Source organism: Rhinopithecus bieti, unplaced genomic scaffold, assembly GCF_001698545.2.
Source record: "Rhinopithecus bieti isolate Rb0 unplaced genomic scaffold, ASM169854v2 scaffold_41612, whole genome shotgun sequence".
Lineage (NCBI taxonomy): Eukaryota > Metazoa > Chordata > Mammalia > Primates > Cercopithecidae > Rhinopithecus > Rhinopithecus bieti.
The window spans coordinates 30,498-51,681 of NW_016816795.1; the positions used below are offsets into that span (position 1 = coordinate 30,498).

General features: G+C 34.3%; 1 protein-coding gene across 1 annotated transcript in view; it reads right to left on the reverse strand.

Annotated features, from left to right (window-relative positions):
- The window catches only part of LOC108517354 (nik-related protein kinase-like), a 47,038-nt gene that overhangs the window by 21,177 nt on the left and 4,677 nt on the right, over positions 1–21,184 (reverse strand). Inside the window, 9 exon segments of the mRNA XM_017855232.1 lie at positions 409–564; positions 1,248–1,434; positions 11,123–11,459; positions 12,658–13,022; positions 14,069–14,145; positions 14,148–14,165; positions 16,765–16,859; positions 18,635–18,702; positions 21,156–21,181. Coding sequence (XP_017710721.1) covers positions 409–564; positions 1,248–1,434; positions 11,123–11,459; positions 12,658–13,022; positions 14,069–14,145; positions 14,148–14,165; positions 16,765–16,859; positions 18,635–18,702; positions 21,156–21,181 — 1,329 coding nt within the window.

The following is a 21,184-nucleotide window of genomic DNA, read 5'->3' on the forward strand; positions in this document are numbered from 1 at the left end:
CATGATCTCTGCTCACCGCAACCTCCACCTCCCAGGTTCAAGCAATTCTCCTTGCCTCAGTCTCCCAAGTAGCTGGGATTACAGGCACCTGCCACCACAACCAGCTAATTTTTTGTATTTTTAGTACAAAGTTTCACTATGATGTCCAGGCTGGTCTAAAACTCCTGACCTCGTGATTCACCTGCCATCCAAGTTAACTCAGGTTTAAAAGGAGGGGGTTATCAATTCAAACATCCAACTGCACTGAGTGAAAAAAAAAATCAGCAAAACTAATTCTGAGCAAATTAACTACCATAAATATATTTTTATTTTAATGACTTGGTAAGAATAAACAAATATTCTATGTCTATGATTTTCACAGGTTTGCTACATAAAAATATATTCTTTAAGAAAACAAACCAAACTCACCCCACAAAGAACCACAGCAGATCTCAGAAGTGAACTCCTTTTCATACATGTGGATTAGTGGTTTTTTACATGAAGGAGAGACATAGCGTGGGTTAACATTGACTTCAGAGGGTTGCTTAGGTGATTCCTCAGGTACTTCTACAAATCCAGCATATACTGCAAAGATGTAAGGGGAGATAATAAGAGAAATTACTAGTTCTGTGCCTGATGGAGTTATAGAAAAAAAAATTTAAATTACTCATCTATTCACCTTATATGCTACAGTGCTTCCACAAATGAGGCACGACTTAGCCAAATTTATTTTCTTTGGCCAGGTGTTGTGGCTCACACCTGTAATCCCAGCACTTGGGAGGCCAAGGTGGGAGGATCATTAAGAACCAGAGGTTGAGGTGACCATGTACCGTGATCATGCCACTGTAATCCAGCCTAAGTGACAGAGCGAGATCTTATCTCAAAATAAAAAACAAACAAATTTCTTTCCTTTTACTGTATTTTATTTTTTACTGAAAGTATAGTTTCAGTAACTCTGAAACCATCAGATAACACAAATCATGATGGTTAAAATACATTGTTGAGCATGAATATATTTTCAGTTATTGTGATTAGAAAACACATATAAATCCAGATAAGGGACTCAATTTCTCCATTGTAGTTCAAATTTAGGTACCATAAAGATTCAGTAAAGCATAGATGTTTTAAAAGCATATACCAATCTGAATTTATTTCAACTGGATGTGAGAATAATAATTTGATTCCTAACAGATCATGAAGCAGTGGTTAAACACTATTTAATATGTGAACAGATAGTAGCATTTGGAGATTATATTGAACACACTCACAGATGGCACTGGCAAAGTTAGCATCAGCAGACCTCCCAAAACCTTTGGAAGGAGATGAGTGATTGACAGAAAAATCTGATTGTGTTGATGATTCTGATATGTCCTTATTGTCGCTCTCATCATCAGGTGCTGACAGTGCAGCACCTGAGTCAATGGCATTTGAGGCCTCATTTCCACCACCTGGCTCCTAAAAGAAGTCCAAAAACCGATTTTATTTCATTAATAGGTTAACAGTAGGAGAAATATGCCTAGTGAGGGGTCATTTGAAAATAAAATGCAAGATCTATAACATCTACATTCTTATAAAATCCACATTTACTAGAAAAACTCAACAATGTCATCAGAAGAGAGAGAACTAATCTATTATTGAGATGACTGATGGTACAGGTGAAATGCAAGGCGCTATAGGTACCCAACTGTACAATTTGGGACTTAACATTTGTGGAATTTTTACCATGTATCAGCTACTGTGCTAGGCATCATATTTAGATATCTTTGTGAATCCTTACTATAGCCCAACAAGTAAGTATAATTATCTCCAATTTACTTATACAAATTTAAAATTTAGAGATAGTAAATAATTTATTCAGTCATAATACTAGTAAGTAGGGGAAGCAGAGTTTGAAGTCAAAGTTTGTCTGATTCCAAAGCATACATCCAGCTAGGCTATGCGAAACAGCCTCTTGAAAAAATATAAAGCACAGTGTGGGGGTGTCTGTTCCACTGTTTTAAGGTACCTTCACAAAACTGAAAGCATGAAAAACCTGCAGAAATAATTTTCAAATGATAAAGAAAATGAAGGAAAATCAAACAACACAAATTCAAGAGTGTAAACATGCATCACTGAAAATGTAGCTGGCTTTCATCAACTTACAAAGAAAATACTCAAGGATAAAAGCCACAAAATGTGACAATTTATGTGGTATGCCCTGTCCTGTGGGAAAATATGTCAACTATTGTTGGTAAGTTCTTCTGTTGATAAGCTCATCTTTGTGTCTAAACAGCGATTCTTGGCACTGAGAGAGCTGTGCTATTCTGTAAAAGACTGGTTTTATGACCTTTTCAACCACAAAACATGGCATGACACCATGTCCTTTTTAAATTAAAATGAAAGAAAGATCCACTTCCTCTATAAATTTCCAAAACGTTCCTTGAGATAACTGGAGATAACCAGGTTTGCTATGAAACTTACATTGGGATATCCTGTTTTAATGTTTTTAATTAAGATAGATAGATAGATAGATAGATAGATAGATAGATAGATAGATAGACATAGATATTTTCCCACTGGCACTGCTTTCCCATTAGAAATCATCCACGGAATTTCCTTCCTTCCTTTTTTTTCTTTCTTTTCATCCTTTATTGATTTATTCCACAATTACTGTGTGCCTATCATATGCCATGTCCCAGGTTAGACACTGAAGTTGGGTGAGTTGGTAGACAAATAATCAAGCAAGGATTAGATATAATTCTTTCCTTTAAGAGTTCACAATGTAGTGTGAAAGCAAAAAAATAACATAACTAACAATAATACTATAAGTACTAAATTGGAACTATGGACAAAAGTACAGAGGAAGGGGTATATAACTCTGCCTTGGTAAGTCAAAGTTGATACTTGATTTGGCCCATGAAGGATTGCTAATTCACCAAACAGAGAAGAGGTGAGGGGGCAGCCTTCCAGAGGAAACAGCTTGCACAGGAGCGCTGATTCATGAAAGAGCATGGCATCTCCAAAGCCAGTTTGTGTGACAAGAAAATAGGCTAGGGGAGTAGACTAGCATAATCTTTTTTCTGTCTGGAGTTCCACCTGTGTTCTCAAATATCCAGATACTCCCCATTTCTCAAGAATAAGTTCAAATACCACACGGTCCAGAGAATGTTATCTGTGATAATTTCTATGATGTAGCATCTGTGAACTACTTGAATATTTTAAACCTATTGATAAAGTCAATAAATGTTTTGTGAATGACAAAATCACTGTATAAACACAGTATATTACTTGAATTAAAATTTTATGTTATCGGTTGCTCAAGAAGTTAAGCGTAGACTTATTACATGATGTAGCAATGCCACTCCTAGCTATATACCCCCCCCAAAACCTGAAGGCAGGGACTCAAATAGATACTTGTACATCAATGTTCACAGCAGCACTATTTACAATAACCAAAAGGTGGAAACAACCCAAGTTTCCATCAGTAGGTGAATGGATAAACAAAATGTGGTATATGCATAAGATAAAATATTATTCACCCTTGAAAAGGAATGAAATTCTGACCCATGCTACAACGTGGATAAACTCTGAAAACCTAAAAAGTGAAATAAGCCGGACACAAAAGGACAAATATTGTATGATTCCACTTATATAAGTTACCAAGAAAAAAAGTAGAATAGAGGTTATCAGGGGTTGGAGGATGGGGAAACAATACTTAATTGTTTAGTTTGTTTGGGATGGTAAAAAAAGTAAGTTCTGAAAATGGATAGTGGTGACAATCCCACAATATTCTGAATGTAATAAACCCAACTTGTTTGTACACTTAAAAATGGTTGAAATGGTAAATTTTATGATATGTATATTTTACCACAATAAAAAGCTCAGAAAAAAATAATTGGCTCTGATTGGAGTGATGTCAGTAAGATAGCTTATTGGTGGCATCTGGTGCTTGTCCCCTCACAAAAAAAGGAAAAGAGAATGAATAAACAATAAGAGTTCAACTGCTGTGTCTGAAGGAGAGTGCTGGAGTGCAGTGATGGGGTGGTGAGGTCACTGTATAGCATGGAATCTCAAAATGGCAGCAAAGAGAGGGAAGTGAGGTACTCTGCTTCTGCTGCCCCATCTCGCATACCATGATCAGCTCAGAGCCCGGAAGGAATTCTCCTTATTGGGAAAAGGTAAGCAGAAGACTCTCATCAGCCCCAATTGCCACCACAGACAACTGCAGTACTTACTACAGGAGAATTTCATAGTCCTGACAAGCCCTGAGTTCAGTTTGGAAAGGTACCTGAAATTCATGTGTCTACATTGCTCCAGATAAGGAGCAAAAGTTGTGTATTTCCCAACAAGCTGCTGCAGCCTGGTGCCATCTTCAATCTAGAGCCACTGCTGAAATGCACTATGTTCTGGGGGCCAGTAAACACTGTGCCTCTCCAGTCTTGCCGCTCCACTGTCATTTCACCAAGCCCCCATTGATGGCTGAAATGCTGTGACCCCGACTGCTCAGATCTTGGGCCCAGGAAAGGTCAGCCATAACTCCAGTACTGCACATTAGCAAAGCCAACTCTAGGCTGGCTTAACTGCTGTGCACTTGCACCCTCGACCAGAAAAACAGCTCAGCAGCCCTGATCCCAGTAAGCCAGACCCCAAGCCAGCTGTCCCACCCTGTGTGACCACACTCTTGCCCAGAGAAGTAGTCTGGTAGCTCAACCCTGGAGGGCAAATTCCTGAGCCACCCAACCCACCGCATGTACACTTTTGCCTCTGGCCTGAGAAACAGCCTGGCAAGCCCACCCCTGGCAAAGGTGTGCCACCTTTGCCACAAAGTTTTGCTGCCTGGGCCAGTGAGGTACTAGCAAACATTACTAATGTATATTACAGCATAGAGACCCCACTGCTGCATCTACCTAGAACCAAAGTTAATGCACCCCACCCAACCAACACCCCAGGACCCATCTATGGAATAAGTCTTTCCTTATGAAAGCTACTCCATAACATTATAAGAAGCAATTGCTGCCGGGCGCGGTGGCTCAAGCCTGTAATCCCAGCACTTTGGGAGGCCGAGACGGGTAGATCACGAGGTCAGGAGAACGAGACTATCCTGGCTAACACGGTGAAACCCCGTCTCTACTAAAAAAAATACAAAAAAAACTAGCCGGGCGATGTGGCGGGCGCCTGTAGTCCCAATTACTCCGGAGGCTGAGGCAGGAGAATGGCGTAAACTCGGGAGGCGGAGCTTGCAGTGAGCTGATATCCGGCCACTGCACTCCAGCCTGGGCGACAGAGCGAGACTNAAAAAAAGAAGCAATTGCTCCACCTGATGGACAGATATCAACACAAGGACACAAGAAACATTAACAAATAAGGAAACATACCTTCAAAGGAACATAGTAATTCTCCAGTAGCAGACCCAACAGAAAAGAAAATGGGAAGTGCCAGAAAACGAATTAATAATAATGATCTTAAAGAAATTCAGCAAGATACAAGAGAATACAGATAGACAAATCAATGAAGTTTTAAAAAAATCATGATCTGAGTGAGAAATTCAACAAAGGAATAGGTATCATTAAAAAAGAACCAAACAGAAATATTGAAGTTAAAGAATGCAACAAATAATATTAAAAAAATACAATACAGAGCTTCAACAGCTGACTAGACCAAGCAGAATAAAGAATTTCTGAACTTGAAGTCATGTCTTTTAAAATGATTCAGGCAGACAAGGAAAAAGAGAAAAGAAAATAAGAAAGAGAGCCTATAGAACTTATGGGACAACATTAAGAGGATGTATTTTTGAATTATGGGATTCCAGAAAGATATAAAGATGTAGAAAGCTTATTTAATAAAATAACAGCTGAAAACTTCCCACATCTTGGGAGAGATATGAACATCCAGATTCAGGAAGCTCAAAGGTTATCAAATACATTCAACTCAAAAAGGTCCTCTCAAAAGAAAATTACAGTGAAACTGTCAGAAGTCAGTGACAAAGAGAGAATACTAAAAACAGCAAAAGGAGAGTCTTATCACATATAAGGAAATCCTCTTTGGACTAACAGCAGATTTCTGAACAGAAACCTTATAAGCCAGGAGAGAATAGGATGATATATTCAAAGTGCTGGAAAAAACCCTGCTAGCCCAAAATAGTATTACCAGAAAAGCAATCCTTCAGAAATGGAGAAATAAAGCCTCTTCCAGATAAGCAAAAAGCAGAGGAATTCATCACCATTAGAGAGGTCTTACAAGAAATGCTTAAGGGAGTCCTACATCTGAGTTGCGCTTATTATTATTATTTTTTTGTCTTTTTTTTTTTCCTTTTTGTGGAGAACGGGATCTCGCTATATTACCCAGGCAGGTCTCGAACTCCTGGGCTCAAGCTCTCCCGCCTCTGCCTCCCTGAGAGCTGGGATTATAGGCGTGAGCCACCGCGCCTGGCGAGTCCTACATCTGAAAGGAAAAAGACAATAACTACTATCATAAAAACATGAAACTATAAAATGTGTAAAGTAGGTATAGAAAGGTGAAATAGAAATGAATCAAACCTTATCACTACAAAAGATTACATAACATCAAAGATTAACAATAAGAGAATAGAAAAAAAAAAGGATACACAAAACAACCAGAAACAGTTAACAAAATGACAGGAGTAAGTGTTCACATATCAATAATAAACTTGACCGTAAACAGACAAAATTCTGTAATCAAACATATAGATTAGTAGAATGGTTAAAAAAAGTAAAAAATAAAATAAAAAAATAAAAACACCCAATTATATGTTGCCTGTAAGAAATTCATCTTACCTGTAATGATACACACAGATTGAAAATGAAGAAATGGAAAAAGATATTCCATGCAAACAGAAATCCAAAGCAAGCATGAATAGCTACACTTACATCAGATAAAACAGGTGTTAAAGTCAAAGGATGTAAAAAAGAGAAAAACACAGGCATTATATTATGATAATAGGATCAGTTCAGCAAGAGGATATAATAATTATAAATACATATGAACCAAACACTAGAGTACCCAGATGTATAAAGCAAATATTATTGGATCTAAAGAGAGAGATAAACTACAATATAATAATAGTTGAGAACTTCAACACCTCACTCTCTGCATTGGACAGATCATCTATACAGAAAATCAACAAAGAAACATTGGATTTAAACTGCAGCATAGACCAAATGAACCTAACAGATATTTATAGAACATTTCATCCAACAGCTGCAGAATATACATTATTTTCATTAGCACATGAAACATTCTCTAAGACTGACCTTATGTTGGGACACAAAACAAGTCTCAAAACATTCTTTTAAATCAACATTATTATCAAGTATCTTTTTTGACCAAAATAGAATAAACTAGAAATCAATAACCAGAGAAACATTCAAAACTGTAACAATACATGGAAATTAAAAATATATGCTCCTGAACACCAATTGGCCAATAAAGAAATTAAGAAGGAAGTTAAGAAATTATTTGAAGCAAATGAATATAGAAACACAGCACACCAAAACTTATGGGATACAGTAAAAGCAGTATTAAGAGATAAGTTTATAGCAATAAATGACTACATTAAAAAAGCAGAAATAATTTGAATAACAATCTAATGATGCACCTCAATGAAATAGAAAAGCAAGAACAAACCAAACTCCAAATTAATAGAAATAAAGAGATAATAAAGATTAGAGCAAAAGTAAATGAAATTGAGACTCAAAAACAATACAGAAGAAATACAACATGAACATTTGGCTTTTTGAAAAGATAAACACAATGGACAAACCGTTAGCTAGATTAACTAACAAGAAAGTATAAAAGACCTAAATAAATAAAATCAGAAACAAAAAAGCAGACATCACAACTGATACCACAGAAATACAAAGAATCATAAGAAACTATTATGAAAAATACACAGCAATATATTAGAAAATCTAGAGGAAATGGAGAAATTCCTGGACACATACAACCTAGCAAGATTGTACCAAGAAGAAATAGAAAGCCTGAACAAACCAATAATGAATAATGTGATTTAATCAACAACAAAAAGTCTCCCAACATAGAAAAGTCCAGTACTCTATGGCAGCATCAGTGCTACATTCTACCAAAGATTTACAGAGGAACTAACGTCGATTCTCAAACTATTCCAAAAAAGGTGAAGGGAAGGGAATTCTTCCAAACTCATTGTGTGAGGTCAGTATGACTCTGATCTCAAAACCAGATAAGGACACAACAATTAAACAAACAAACAAAAAACTACAAGCCAAGATCTCTGATGAAGACAGATGCAAAAATAATCAACAAAATACTAGCAAACTGAATCCAATACTATATCAAAAATATTATATGCCATTATCGAGTGGGATTTATCCCAGGGATGCATGAGAGATTCAGCATATACAAATCAAGAAACATGATACATCACATCAATGGAATCAAACACAAAAATTATATTATCATGTTAAAAGATACCAAAAAAAAAAAAAGCATTTGATAAAATTCTACATTCCCTCATGATAAAAACTCTCGACAGTCTGGGTATGGAAGGAACATACCTCAAAACAATAAAGACCATATATGAAAATCCCACAGCTAACATCACACTGAATGAGAGAAAGCTGAAAGTCTTTCCTCTAAGGACTGGAATAAGACAAAAATATCCACTTTCACCACTCTTATTCAACTTAGTTCTGGAAGTCCTAATCAGAGCAATTTGGCAAGAGAAGGAAATAGAAGACATCCAAATTGGAAAAGAGGAAGTCAAATAGTCTCTGTTTGCATAGGACATGATCTTATAAATAGAAAAACCTTTGACACCACCAAAAAATTATTAGAATTGATAAACAAATTCAGTAAAGTTGCAGGATACAAAATCAGCATAGAAAAATCTGTAACATTTGTATATACCAACAACCTAGCTGAGAAAGAAATCACAAAAGCAACCCCATATACAATAGCTACAAAATAAAATACTTGGAAATAAATTTAACCAATGAGGTAAAAGATCTCTATAAGAAAAACTGTAAAACATAGATGAAGGAAACTGAAAAGGACACACACACGAAAGGAGAGGCACCCTATGATCATAGACTAGAAGAATCAATATTGCTAAAACGACCCTACTATCCCAAGCAATATACAGATTCTATGTATTCCTTATGAAAATACCAATGATATTCTTCACAGAAATAGGAAAAAAATCCTAAAATTTGCATGGAATCAAAAAAGACCTAGAATAGCCAAAGCAATCCCGAGGAAAAAGAACAATACTGGAGGCATCAGAATATCAGATTTCAAAATTACTACAAAATTACAGCAACCAAAAAACAGACACACATATCAATGGAACAGTATAAAGGACCCGTAAATAGATCCACATATTCATTTACCTCATTGTGGTTGATTTTTGATAAAGACATCAAGAATATTCGTTGGGGAAAGAACAATGTCTTCAATAAATGGTGTTGGGGAACTAAATATCCATAAGCAAAAGAATGACACTAGAATCCTATTTCTCACCATATAAACAAAATCAACTCAAAGTAGATTAGATACTTAAATATAAGACCTGAAACTATAAAACTACTAGAAAATATAAGAAAATGCTTCTGGACATTGGTTTGGGAAAAAAGAATAGGACCTCAAAACACAGACAACAAAATAAAAAATAGACAAATAGAATTATATCACACTAAAAATCTTCTGCACAGAAAAGGAAATGATCAACAAAGTGAAGAAACAATCTGAAGAATGAGAGAAAATATTTTCAAACTATTCGTCCAACAAGGGGATAAAATCCGGAATGTAAGAAACTCAAACAACTCAACAGATAAAAGCAAATAATCCAACATGCATACATATGTAACAAACCTGCACGTTGTGCACATGTACCCTACAACTTAAAGTATAATAAAAAAATGGGCAAATGATTTGAATAGACATTTCTCAAAAGAAGACATACACATAACTAACAGATAGATGAAAAAAAAAATTCAACATAGCTAATCCTCAGGAAAATGCAAACCAGAACCACAATGAGATATCATCTCATCCTAGTTAGAATGGTTATTATCAAAACACAAAAAATAAATGTTGGTGAAGATGTGGAAAAAATGAAACTCTTATATACCGTTGGTGGGAATGTAAACTACTACACCCATAATGGAGAATGGTGTTGTGGTTCCTTATAAAACTACAAATAGAACTACTATATGATCCAATAATTCCACTACTAGGTACATATCTCCAAAAAAGAGGAAACCAGTGTATGAAAGAGCTATCAGCACCTCCATATTTACTACAGTACTAATCACAATAGCCAAAATAGGGAATCAGCCTAAGCATCCATCAAGAGAGGAACTGATAAAGAAAACGTGACATATGTACAGAAATAAATGCTATTTAGCCATAAAAAAGAATGAAATCTTGTGATTTGCAGCAACATGGATGAACCTGGACTCAATGTATGTTAAGTGAAATAAACCAGGAAGAGAAAGGTAAAAACCACATGTTCTTACTCATATGCAGATGCTAAAAAATTGATGTCACATAACTAGAGAGTAAAATAGTGGTTTCCGGAGGCTGGGAAGAGGAGTAGGGGAGAGTGATAGAGAAAGGCTGGTTAAAGGATCCAAATGTATGACTAGATAAGAGAAATAAATTCTAATATTCTATAGTACTGTAGGATAACTATAATTAACAATAATTCATTATATATTTTCAGATAGCTAGGAGAGAGGATATTGATTGTTCCCAACACAAGAAAATGATGAATGTTTGAGGTGATGGACATGCTAAATACCCTGATGTCATCATTACAAATTGTATATGTTAAAATATCACTCTGTACCCCATAAATATATACAATTATTATGTGTCAATTAATTTTTTAAAATATTTTTTAAAAGTGTGAGTCAAGAGACACTACCCCCAAATATGAGATCTGAGTAATAAAGACAAACAAATAAGAGATTTTTGTCTTTGGAAGTAAATAGGAACCACGCAAATTAGAAGTAATAAGGATCCACCTACAAACCTATAATTAAAAATGTTTAAGGCTTTGTGGTATATGATTAAAATCTATTTGGAACGGCTGGAAATGCTACATGTCCCATGAAGAAACACATTTGCAATGAGAGGAGTTCAATCTGCTTTTCAAATGGTGCGTTACCTCCTGTAGATATTCAAAGTCCTGAGACACAGGTCTCTTCAATCCTGGACCATCTGTCTCTGAGCAATTTTCTTCTCCATTGGGTCCAAGGGCTCCACTCTCTTCACTGGTTCGAATGACTCCCTTATCTCCATCACCCCCACTGCCTTTTCTTTCACTGCCTATATTGGCTGCATGTTCTTCCTGGTCTCCAATGGCTGCATTGTCCTCACTGGCTGCACTTCCTCCATGGCTTCTATTGGCTCTATGGCTTCCATAGCCTCTGTAGGCTTCCTCTTTTCCACGACTTCCATCATAACCATCTTGCTTGCAGCTTCCATCTCTGCCATAGCTTGCCCTGATAACAAACTTCAATTAATGAAAGAAACCCATGCAATAAAAACACATTTGGAAAGTTAGCAAGTAGAGCAGAATTAGGATGTGTCTTATACAATATCTACCATGCCCAGGCTTGTCTTTGCTCTATGTGAACACTACTGGTATGATACAGGAAAGAAAAATGCCGCTATGTCTTGTCAGTCTTATGTAATGATTTAATGCCACAGCCGCCACCAATTTCCCAGATGCATTTGGATGGCAGAGGGAAGAGAACTTGTATTCTTTGTTAGGTGCATGTATTAGGTTAGCAGGAAGAATATGTAGTTTTTTTTTTCTTAAATATATACTATTTCATGCATTAGCAAGTTCACAGACACATGAATGATTAAGCCTATGTTTTTAGCTCAACCACAACATGATTATTTCTTCTTGCAATATATCTAGTTTGTATTCATTTCAACATCTGCTTTGATTTTCTAACATTTGTACTGACTGCTTTGCTATAGAACTTCATTGGTCTACTACTCCCACCAAGGAAGTTCAGCAATACAGACCTCATGTCTTGTGAAACTAAGTTATTTAATTGCCAAAAATACTAAGCTTAATAAAATGTGTCAATGCTCTCTTTTTTGCATAGGAAACAAAATTAAACATATGTGCCTGTGATAATTCTAAGAGTAAATTTATTTCATAGTGGAATTCTTGATAGACGTTTTTGGTTGGAAAAAATCAAAAGAGCTCTTGGTAATTTCTCCACCAATCAACCAGATAAAGATCATCTTAAATGTATTATATATATGGTGATATCACAAAAGTTTGAGAAATTAATAGCTATGTTTGCAAATACCAAGACTTCATCTTAATGCTTGTTAAGTTACACACTTGCTTTGTTGTCTTTTCTCATACTCAGTATAGTTTTATAGAGTAGGATGATTCAGTGGCAGTAATTTTAATAGAAACATCCAGACAATTCCAGTTATAAATTAATTATAAACTAATAAATACTTGAATCCTTATTTTAAAATACACAAATGACACAAAATTAGATGTTCTGCATTAGAACAATTTAAAATACATTCTTGACCATCAAACCATTTACCAAAATGCAAGTGAAATTAAGTCAATCTCTTGGTAATAAATTTTGAAAATAAACCAAAGATGCAAATAGCTCTGCAGTCATAAAACATGGAGAGTATAAGTAATTTTAAAAAACCAACCTTGGACAACTAGGCGCCTCATAATAACTATTATTTACATCATCAACAGACTTATTGTTGTCATCATCATGGTCTTTACAAACATCATTAGCCTGATCAACCTGGTTATCCAAGTCATCATTGCCATTGGTATGATCATAGGTATCTTCATAAGTATCATTAGACTCATCATCATCATCACCATCAGTATCAGCACCGGCATCATAGAGTTCAACATAATCACCATCCTCTTCAGGTGGCTGAACGACAGGTGCAGGAGTTAACCAATCATTCCGGAAGATTTCAGAGAGTGCATTATAGCCTACCCATTCGTTTGTCAAGTATACAGGGGGTGATATTTTTCCTACTTTAAATCCATCTGGAACCTGTGTGCACAAGAAAGGTTAATGTAGTCTCTAGCAGCCTTTAATTTTCTTCTAGATTGGAAAGTTTCCAAGCTGACAACATTTTGAAATATATTTTAAATTGAAACAAGAATGTTCACTCACTAGATAGAGCAAAAATTTTAGTGAGGATGAGATGTCAAAACCCAAACATCAGACTGTGATTATTAGTGGATCACATAGGGCAAAATAAACTCACTTAAAAAAATTACCCATACTTGTCGGCTCAGGAGTGGACATTTGCTTTTGATGCTGGAGAGAACAGGTGATCTGATGCTCTTTAAAAATGGTAACTTTTCCCTTTTGTTTTATGCCCTGACATTGGGATTAACACACAGCTCTTGAAATTGATATGTTAATTTCCCAGCACTGGTTTTACGTGCCATGGGTTGTCTTAAAGGATCTCAAACACTTCCAAAGTGCGAATTAATCTAAATCCATCTTTTAAGTATGGTATGCATCATTTAACAACTTTTGGGCAATCTGGAAGGGATGTGTGTATGGTAGCATAGAGGTAATTACAAAATTGAAATAGAATAATCTGAAAGCCCATTGCATTAGGACAATTTAAAATCTGCATTAGAACAATTTAAACATGTTCACAAAGAGTTGGAAGACTTTTTATTTATTCAATCAGAGGACACTCTGTTTTTTACTAAATGTCTTGTATTTATGCATTGCCTAATCACTCAAGGATTGCTATTAAAAGTTGGACATCTAACACGTACCCCTCAATCTGAGATTAGGTTTTACAAATAGCTTTTTATCACTACTCTCCCTAGACATGTTCTAACTGACACAGGAATGTGAAAATAAAATATTCTCTGATTGGTTAAGTGTTTTCCCATTTCAATTTTAATTTCTAAATTTTGTGTTCTGTGTATTCACAAAGCAATGAGAATCTATCTTTAAAATATTAATTAAAAAACTAAACTCTTTAACCTTTCCTTCAAGTGAAGGTGAGAATAAGTCAAAACAAACGAAAAATAAAAAATAATAGACATTAATGTGTTAAGATGGAAACTTACATGGATGTCAACCAGCAACTTCTGATCAATAGTAGAATAAGGCGGTGATGACTGAGACCTCCTTCCAGTCACAGGTCTCTCTCCTCAGAAGAAGATTCTATGGAATGCCAAAATACATTAGTAACAATGGTGATTACAGTCATTGCCTTCATTTGTATAGTGTATCAGTTAAATCCCTTATTTTTTTTCTGTTTTTTTTCTGTTTTTTTTTTTTTTTTTGTCATTTTTATGATTCCATTCAGGAAATATCACCTGAAAATTCTCATGGGGCCAGGATCTTAAATTCTCTTTTCAGGAGTATTAGCAGGGGTTCAAGTTTTCTTCCATCTGTAGACCTACATGGCTGCTCTGTTTTCAATGTTAAGTGTACACTTGCCAAATATCTCTATCTATGTAAGAAGATACATGGTCCGAATGATAGCCAGGTAGACACATTTTAAAAAAACGTATCAACAGTAGGAAGGGCTGGGAGTACCACTGGCTTCACATACTGACCAGTAGAAAAAAAGCCCAACAGTGTATTTATTAGAAGATCATAGATTAGCCAAAACTCTCAAGAGGAGAGTTCATTCTTCAATCTTAACCCCCACAAATTTCCACGCAATGATATATCCAGATGTATTTCAATACAGTTGTGGAGTGAACTACTGAGAAGAGATAACACCCCTTTCTATAAAGCTGGGAACCTTTCTATAGCAGCAATGTACAACAAAACTTTCTGCAGTGATAGAAATGTTCTGTATCTGAACTGTCCATTAACAGTAGTCATTAGTCACCCATGACTACTGAGCATTTGAAATGTGGCCAGTATGCCTGAGAAATTGACTTTTAAATTTTATTTAATTTTCATTTTACTTTTTATTTTAATAGCTACATGTGGCTAGTTGCTACCAAAATGAACAGCTCAATTCTATAGTGTAAACATTTCCATTTAAAATACAAATGTATCTGGTTTGGAGATTAGGTTTTATTTTTGAGTTGTGGTATGGTAAATAACCCCTGTGATTAAAATCCAGTGAGAATATTTAATAGGCTCAAAATTCAGGTCTGGCTGAGTGTACTTAGAAAAAGCTTCACTAAGAGAAAACTCAGTTCCCTGTTTAATGTTTTTGCGTGCGTAGATTTTCAAGATAAATACTATTGTCCCTCTTATTTTCAGTCTTGGTATACACAGCCAAAGTACAGATACTGCAACTCCAAAAGACATATATTTGCAAATACTGCTGTCCTTTGAGAACATTACACTGAACACATGCTAAAATTTGTGCCCCCGTCTTCTGGCACTATTGTACTTGTGCTTTTTTTTTTTTTTTTTTTTTTTTTTTTTTAAGGAACCTTTTTTTTTTTTTTTTTTTTTCTTTTCAGGAAACCATTTTCTTTTAAGTCTTTTGGTATGTTAGTAGACCAAATAAGTTCAAGTGACTGCACTAAGATTTTGGGACAAATTTGTAGTAAGGTGCTCTGAGATTTCCTCCATGATGAAGCATGTAATTTCATGGGAATATCAAATGGTCTGTGTAGCATAAACAATAAAATAAAAGAATTTTGGACCTGAAAAGACATTTAGCTATTATCTGCACAGATGCCTTCTCCCTTCTATCAATGTTATGACTGCTTTGGGATCTAATCCAGAATTTCCTCATTTCAAAAACGTCACATGAATAAACCTTAAATTTTTAGTTGTTTGCCCAGTATTAGTAAAATTAGCCATAGTCAAGCCAGAAAGAAAAGACTTTGGGGAAAAATTTTTAAAAGTGTGCTTTTCACTCAGGCTTATCTAATTTTCACAACATACTATTTGTGTATGAGAGGACAGTGCTATTTAAAAGAATTCTGCCTTCGTCTGAGTCACTTAAGAAGAATAATGTGTTTTTAAGTTTTGATCTTCAAATACTCACTTTTCAAAAAGTGAAGTACATCTGTATCATTTTTATTATTAACATTTAAAAAAAACCAGTATGCTACATTCTTACATATGACTCAGAGACTCAATCAGCCATTTTTCCCTTGCTTAACTTACCTGGATTGCTTAAAACTGGATAATGCCAGATTGCATGATCTATGACACAACTTTTGGCTTTGTTTACCCTAATATTTCACAAATCTATAATTCATTTAAATTCTCTCAAAAGCACATCTTAACTAGTTTTTTGAAATTCACATCACGACTTTTGAAGTTATTTTCTATGATTTGATAGATTAATTGTTCATGTATTTTGAGTAAAATCGTCACTCTGTAACATTTAGGGATATTTATGAGATATTGTCCTATTTTGGAGAGGTGAAGTAACCAATTGATACATGAAACACACACTCACAACCCCTCCATACAATATTCTAATTGCTACCTATAAATTTTAGACTGCTGGAGAGGCCTCTCTCAAGTTCCTTTACCATATTTTTCTTATGTGTTATAGAAACTTAATAAAGTTGACTCCCCCCGCCTCCTTAGACACATTCTTAACTGCTATCCAACAAACAGAAGAAATTTCAGAAAAATTGTTTTCCATTTCTTAAAGGCCACCACTGACCACCCAATTGCCAAATACAATGGCCTTCAGGTCCTAATCCTACTTGGGCTCCCTGACACTTTTGATTCATTCCTTCTTGAAATTCATCTTTCTTGACTTCTGAAATATAAATTGTTAAACAGTAGCTCTGTGTTTTGCCCACGGAAATTTTGTGCTTTGAATCACCTGATACTGCCAGCCAATTCTGACGATTTTGCGAACTCCTTTGTCTGATGTCAATGGGCTTCTGAGCTTGTTCCAAAAGAGACCGCTGAAGAACGCTAATGAAAAGACAGAAAAGCATGTGCCATGTCCTAACATTCATAAAGGGAATGTATAACTCAACATAAAGTCCAACAAAAAGTTTTGTTTAAACATATGGGTATATATCAAACTGAAAAAGAAGTATAGCTTAAGTAATAATTTCCAATTTCCATTTTCCCCCAAACTTGCTATTTTGTGTAGAATAGAGTAATGATTTCCAAAATAAGAAAAAATATGTTTCCATAGAGTGTATGTTTCCTTTATATATATATTAATTTCTAAAAATTTCTATAAACTTTTAAAGCTAATATTCAGACAATATTTTTACCTGAGTAACACAGCAATAAATATAACCTTATAGTGTATGTGAGTATTTTAACATAATAAACAAGTTATGGCTATGTCATATATTCTATTGTTATTATCCAGATTTTTAAATGCTTGAAATTCATGTTCTTAACGTCCCATTCCTGATTTAAATAGCTACACTGACAGACAAATAGAGCACTTTCATTCTTACTATTCAAATTTAAAGAATATTTAGAGAGTTGCTTTGGACTAGTGCTGCTAAATTTTACAGTTATTTTGGTATTTCTATATGGGAAGGACTTTGGTTATTGATTTAGGCCTGGAACAGACAAAATTTTTTCCATGGCCCCAAATTTCAGGAAAGACTTGAGTTTCATTTAAGTTAACTTCATAAATTCAACTATATTTAAAGGCAATGTGTTTGTTAATCATAAATTCAAAATCCTTTTGTAAGGTGAACAATTACTCTGCATTTAACATCAAGTATGGATTTTCTATATTGGATTTTATTAAAGTCATGTTCCATGACACCAAAACCAACTACTCAAAACTAAACTGCTTTCTTTCCTTTGAGGTCAGATCGACCATGACAATCCATTCACTGAGTGCAGAGAAAAAGAAAGTTCCCAGTCTTGCTTTACAATTTTTCAAGATTTCTGCACTCCAGTTAAATCTGAAGACATAATTGTGTGTGGTTTTTAAAGTAATGAAGCAGGAAAATACATACTACATAACATTAACTGTATGCCATCTGACCATACTGTCCAATATCTTGAATATAGTGAGTGTTCAATAAATATTTACTAACTGAATCAATATAGGCTAAGTTCTCTCTATTGTGAGTTGGGGCTGGAGAGGGTGTGATTTTCTTTAAAAATCTACATTAAAATTTGGTTTTCAAATATAACAGAATGCACACAATATCTAAAATGTGGAATGTGATCTTTGAAAATTACTGAAGATCAATATTACAAAGATTAAAAAATACAGTGACTGGTGTCAATATTATATATGATATTTTATTTATATAATGTTGAGTTTTAGATTTGATTTTGACTATAGGACATTTTTAGGCTTACCCATTCTGTGGCATTAGCTTCTGAAGTTAAAGATAATTGGTGTGTGTGTTTTATCATGCAGCACATGTATGAAAATTCACTTGAAATTTCATGTCTTTTTATCATCGACTACTAATTGAATACTGTCAAAGTATGTATTGTTATTGTTTCTTTTTAAAATTGTGAATCTTGCCATCTATTTATCAAACTAAATATCACAGACACTGCAGTATGACCAAATATGAAAGATATAGGTAATGGATCATTGCAGTTAAGGTTTTAAATGTGGGCCAAGAAAGTCAATGGTGATGATGTTGTCACGGATATTTTAGTTGACTTCACAAAATGTAGTATCCATGAAATAATTTTTAATTTTCCATTTGATAATTATGAATAATTTTAATATAGAAATCAAAGACACATACCTTGAAGAGAATTCGACATGATGTGCATGATCCTGGTTGTTAGGCACAGAAGGGGATCTCTCTTGAACCTTAAAGACACAATGCAACACTTCAGTAGAATTCTTGATCATAAGTTGTTCTGAGCTGTTAATTTGTGGAAAAATGCCTGTTTTCATATATATTTTCCTAAAATCTAACATAAAATATATTTTTAATAAATAGATTCTATTTTATAATGACTATAACATTAGACTTGCTTAACCATAATTTCTGATGGTATATTTGATCTTTAGTATAGGAACAGATTCTGGAACTCATATAATCAAAATCTTAATTTATTGTTGAGGAATCTGTAGCCTAAAGAGGAAAAATGACTTTTCTAAGAATTTTATGTCAAGTCAAGGGAACATCTAAAATCAGAATGCAGGTCTCCCAACGTCTAATTTAATGTTCTTTCCATGTTATCACATTGCTTTTTATATCAAGTTTAAACTTCTCACTCAGAATTTAAGTTCTAATTCTTACACACTCATCCTTTTATGCTCACCCTAGATTTTCAAAAGTTGTCACACACACATACATACATTTCATTAAAATCTCTCTAGTCAAAACTGTCCCATCTTTAAGAAAGTATGTTTTTCTGCTTTACAATTTGAATGCACTATCATAATTAGTGTTCCAAGTGCTGTTTCAACTCTAAATAGATTAATCTGCATTTTACTAATCATACAATCATTGAATATAGCCAAATACTCAAGAAAGGGTGCATATAATAAGCCAGCTTCCATCAATGGGGGAATTTTACTTTCTGCCAACATTGGTAGACAGGGCCAGGGAATGTTGTCTTGCCTCACTAAGTCTTGTATCACCAGGTTTCTACTCAAAGAAGTTTCAGCTGCCCAAAACATAGGTCATTCTGACATGCAATAAGGCAGTCATACTTGATTCTTTAAAAAGGAAATTTAAGTGTGTTACTTTTTTAATCTAGCATATTCATGCTGACAAACTCATTCTACACTTTCTAGAAACTAGAGTAGCCTTAGTACATTATTTTTTCTTTATGAAGTGAGTTATCAAGGCTCTCTCTACACTCTGAGAGACAGGTAGGTAAGGGTAAGCATCTGCCTATTTTTTTTTCCATTTTCAATTGATATAATTGGTATCATATGACCCAGTCTGGGACTTTTGGTTTATGAAGCTGATCTTTGGAAGTTTATTGACACTACTATTAATCTACAAAAAGATTGTTTTAGATGGCTGGCTATTAGGAATACTGGCTATGATGATGATGCTACCTTGTCTAGACAAGAAAACCTACAGCTCTGGCCTCACCAATATATGTACTAAATAGGATACTACAAACATAGTCATGAAAACAGAAGTCAAAGTGGACACTAGGACTAACTTAATTATTCTTATAATTGTAAAACAAAACAAAACAAAACAAAACAAAACACAGATTAAATGAACCAGACCCTGTCACAAACTGCATCCCAGACTAGAGCTAATCAAGGAAAAATATTTGTGTGTTTGTGTTACAAACTGAAACTGCCAGCATTTTCATGTACAATATTTTTGCTTAAAGAAAGACTGACAAACTGTGATTATTCAAACTCTGGGTATTTGGTAGACATTTTATTTTTAATGAATAAAGTAAGCCTGTCAAGTTAAGGGGAAAAAACAGATGCTACAATTTAGCAATGATAAAATTTGAGCTTGCAAAGGAAAATTAGAATTTTCAAACATATCTGCCACCAAGCATTTGACAACTTAACAATATTCAGTAACTTTTATGATGTACTTGATGGTAACATTAACAAATGCTGTTTTTTGATATTGTATAATGAAACATGTAAATGTCTGGGAAGATCTACATACAAAGTGAACTAATATTTTCCAACTGACCAATGCATGAAGTTAAAAATCATGCATAAAACAAAACATCTATTTATAGCATAAGATAGACAAATTGAGTTTTATTATTAACTGAATATACAACATTTCATTGATATGGTTTTAGATTCCACTTCTCTAGTTTTGGTATATTATTCAATAATTTACTCAATTATCTAGACAATCTATGAAAATTGTCCCTTTCCAACTACCTATGTGAGAGAAGCTAGCTTTTATTCGTATACTTCAACCAAAACAACACATGGCAACAGATTGAATGCAGAAGCACATGTGAGAATCCAGCTGTCTTTCATTAAGCAAGATAGATTTAAGAGATTTACAAAAATGTAAAACAATGTCAATCTCTCTAAAATTTTGTTTTGGGAAAATACAGGTTTTTCATTAAAAATGTGTTTCTTATGTTAACATGTAATAGTTTCATTACTTTTAAATGAATTAATATTTCAAATGTTTTTCAGTTTTAACTTTTAATAAATTAAACATTATATGATACAATCCATGTAGTAAATGAAAGCTTTTTGAGGTCCTCATTGTTTAAGAGTATAAAGGGACACTGAGACCAAAAAGCTTAAGAACCACTGTTCTAGGTTCTTACTAATGTCATAACAACTCATATTGAAAAATTTACCTCAATTTTTTTAGGATTTGAAATGTGTG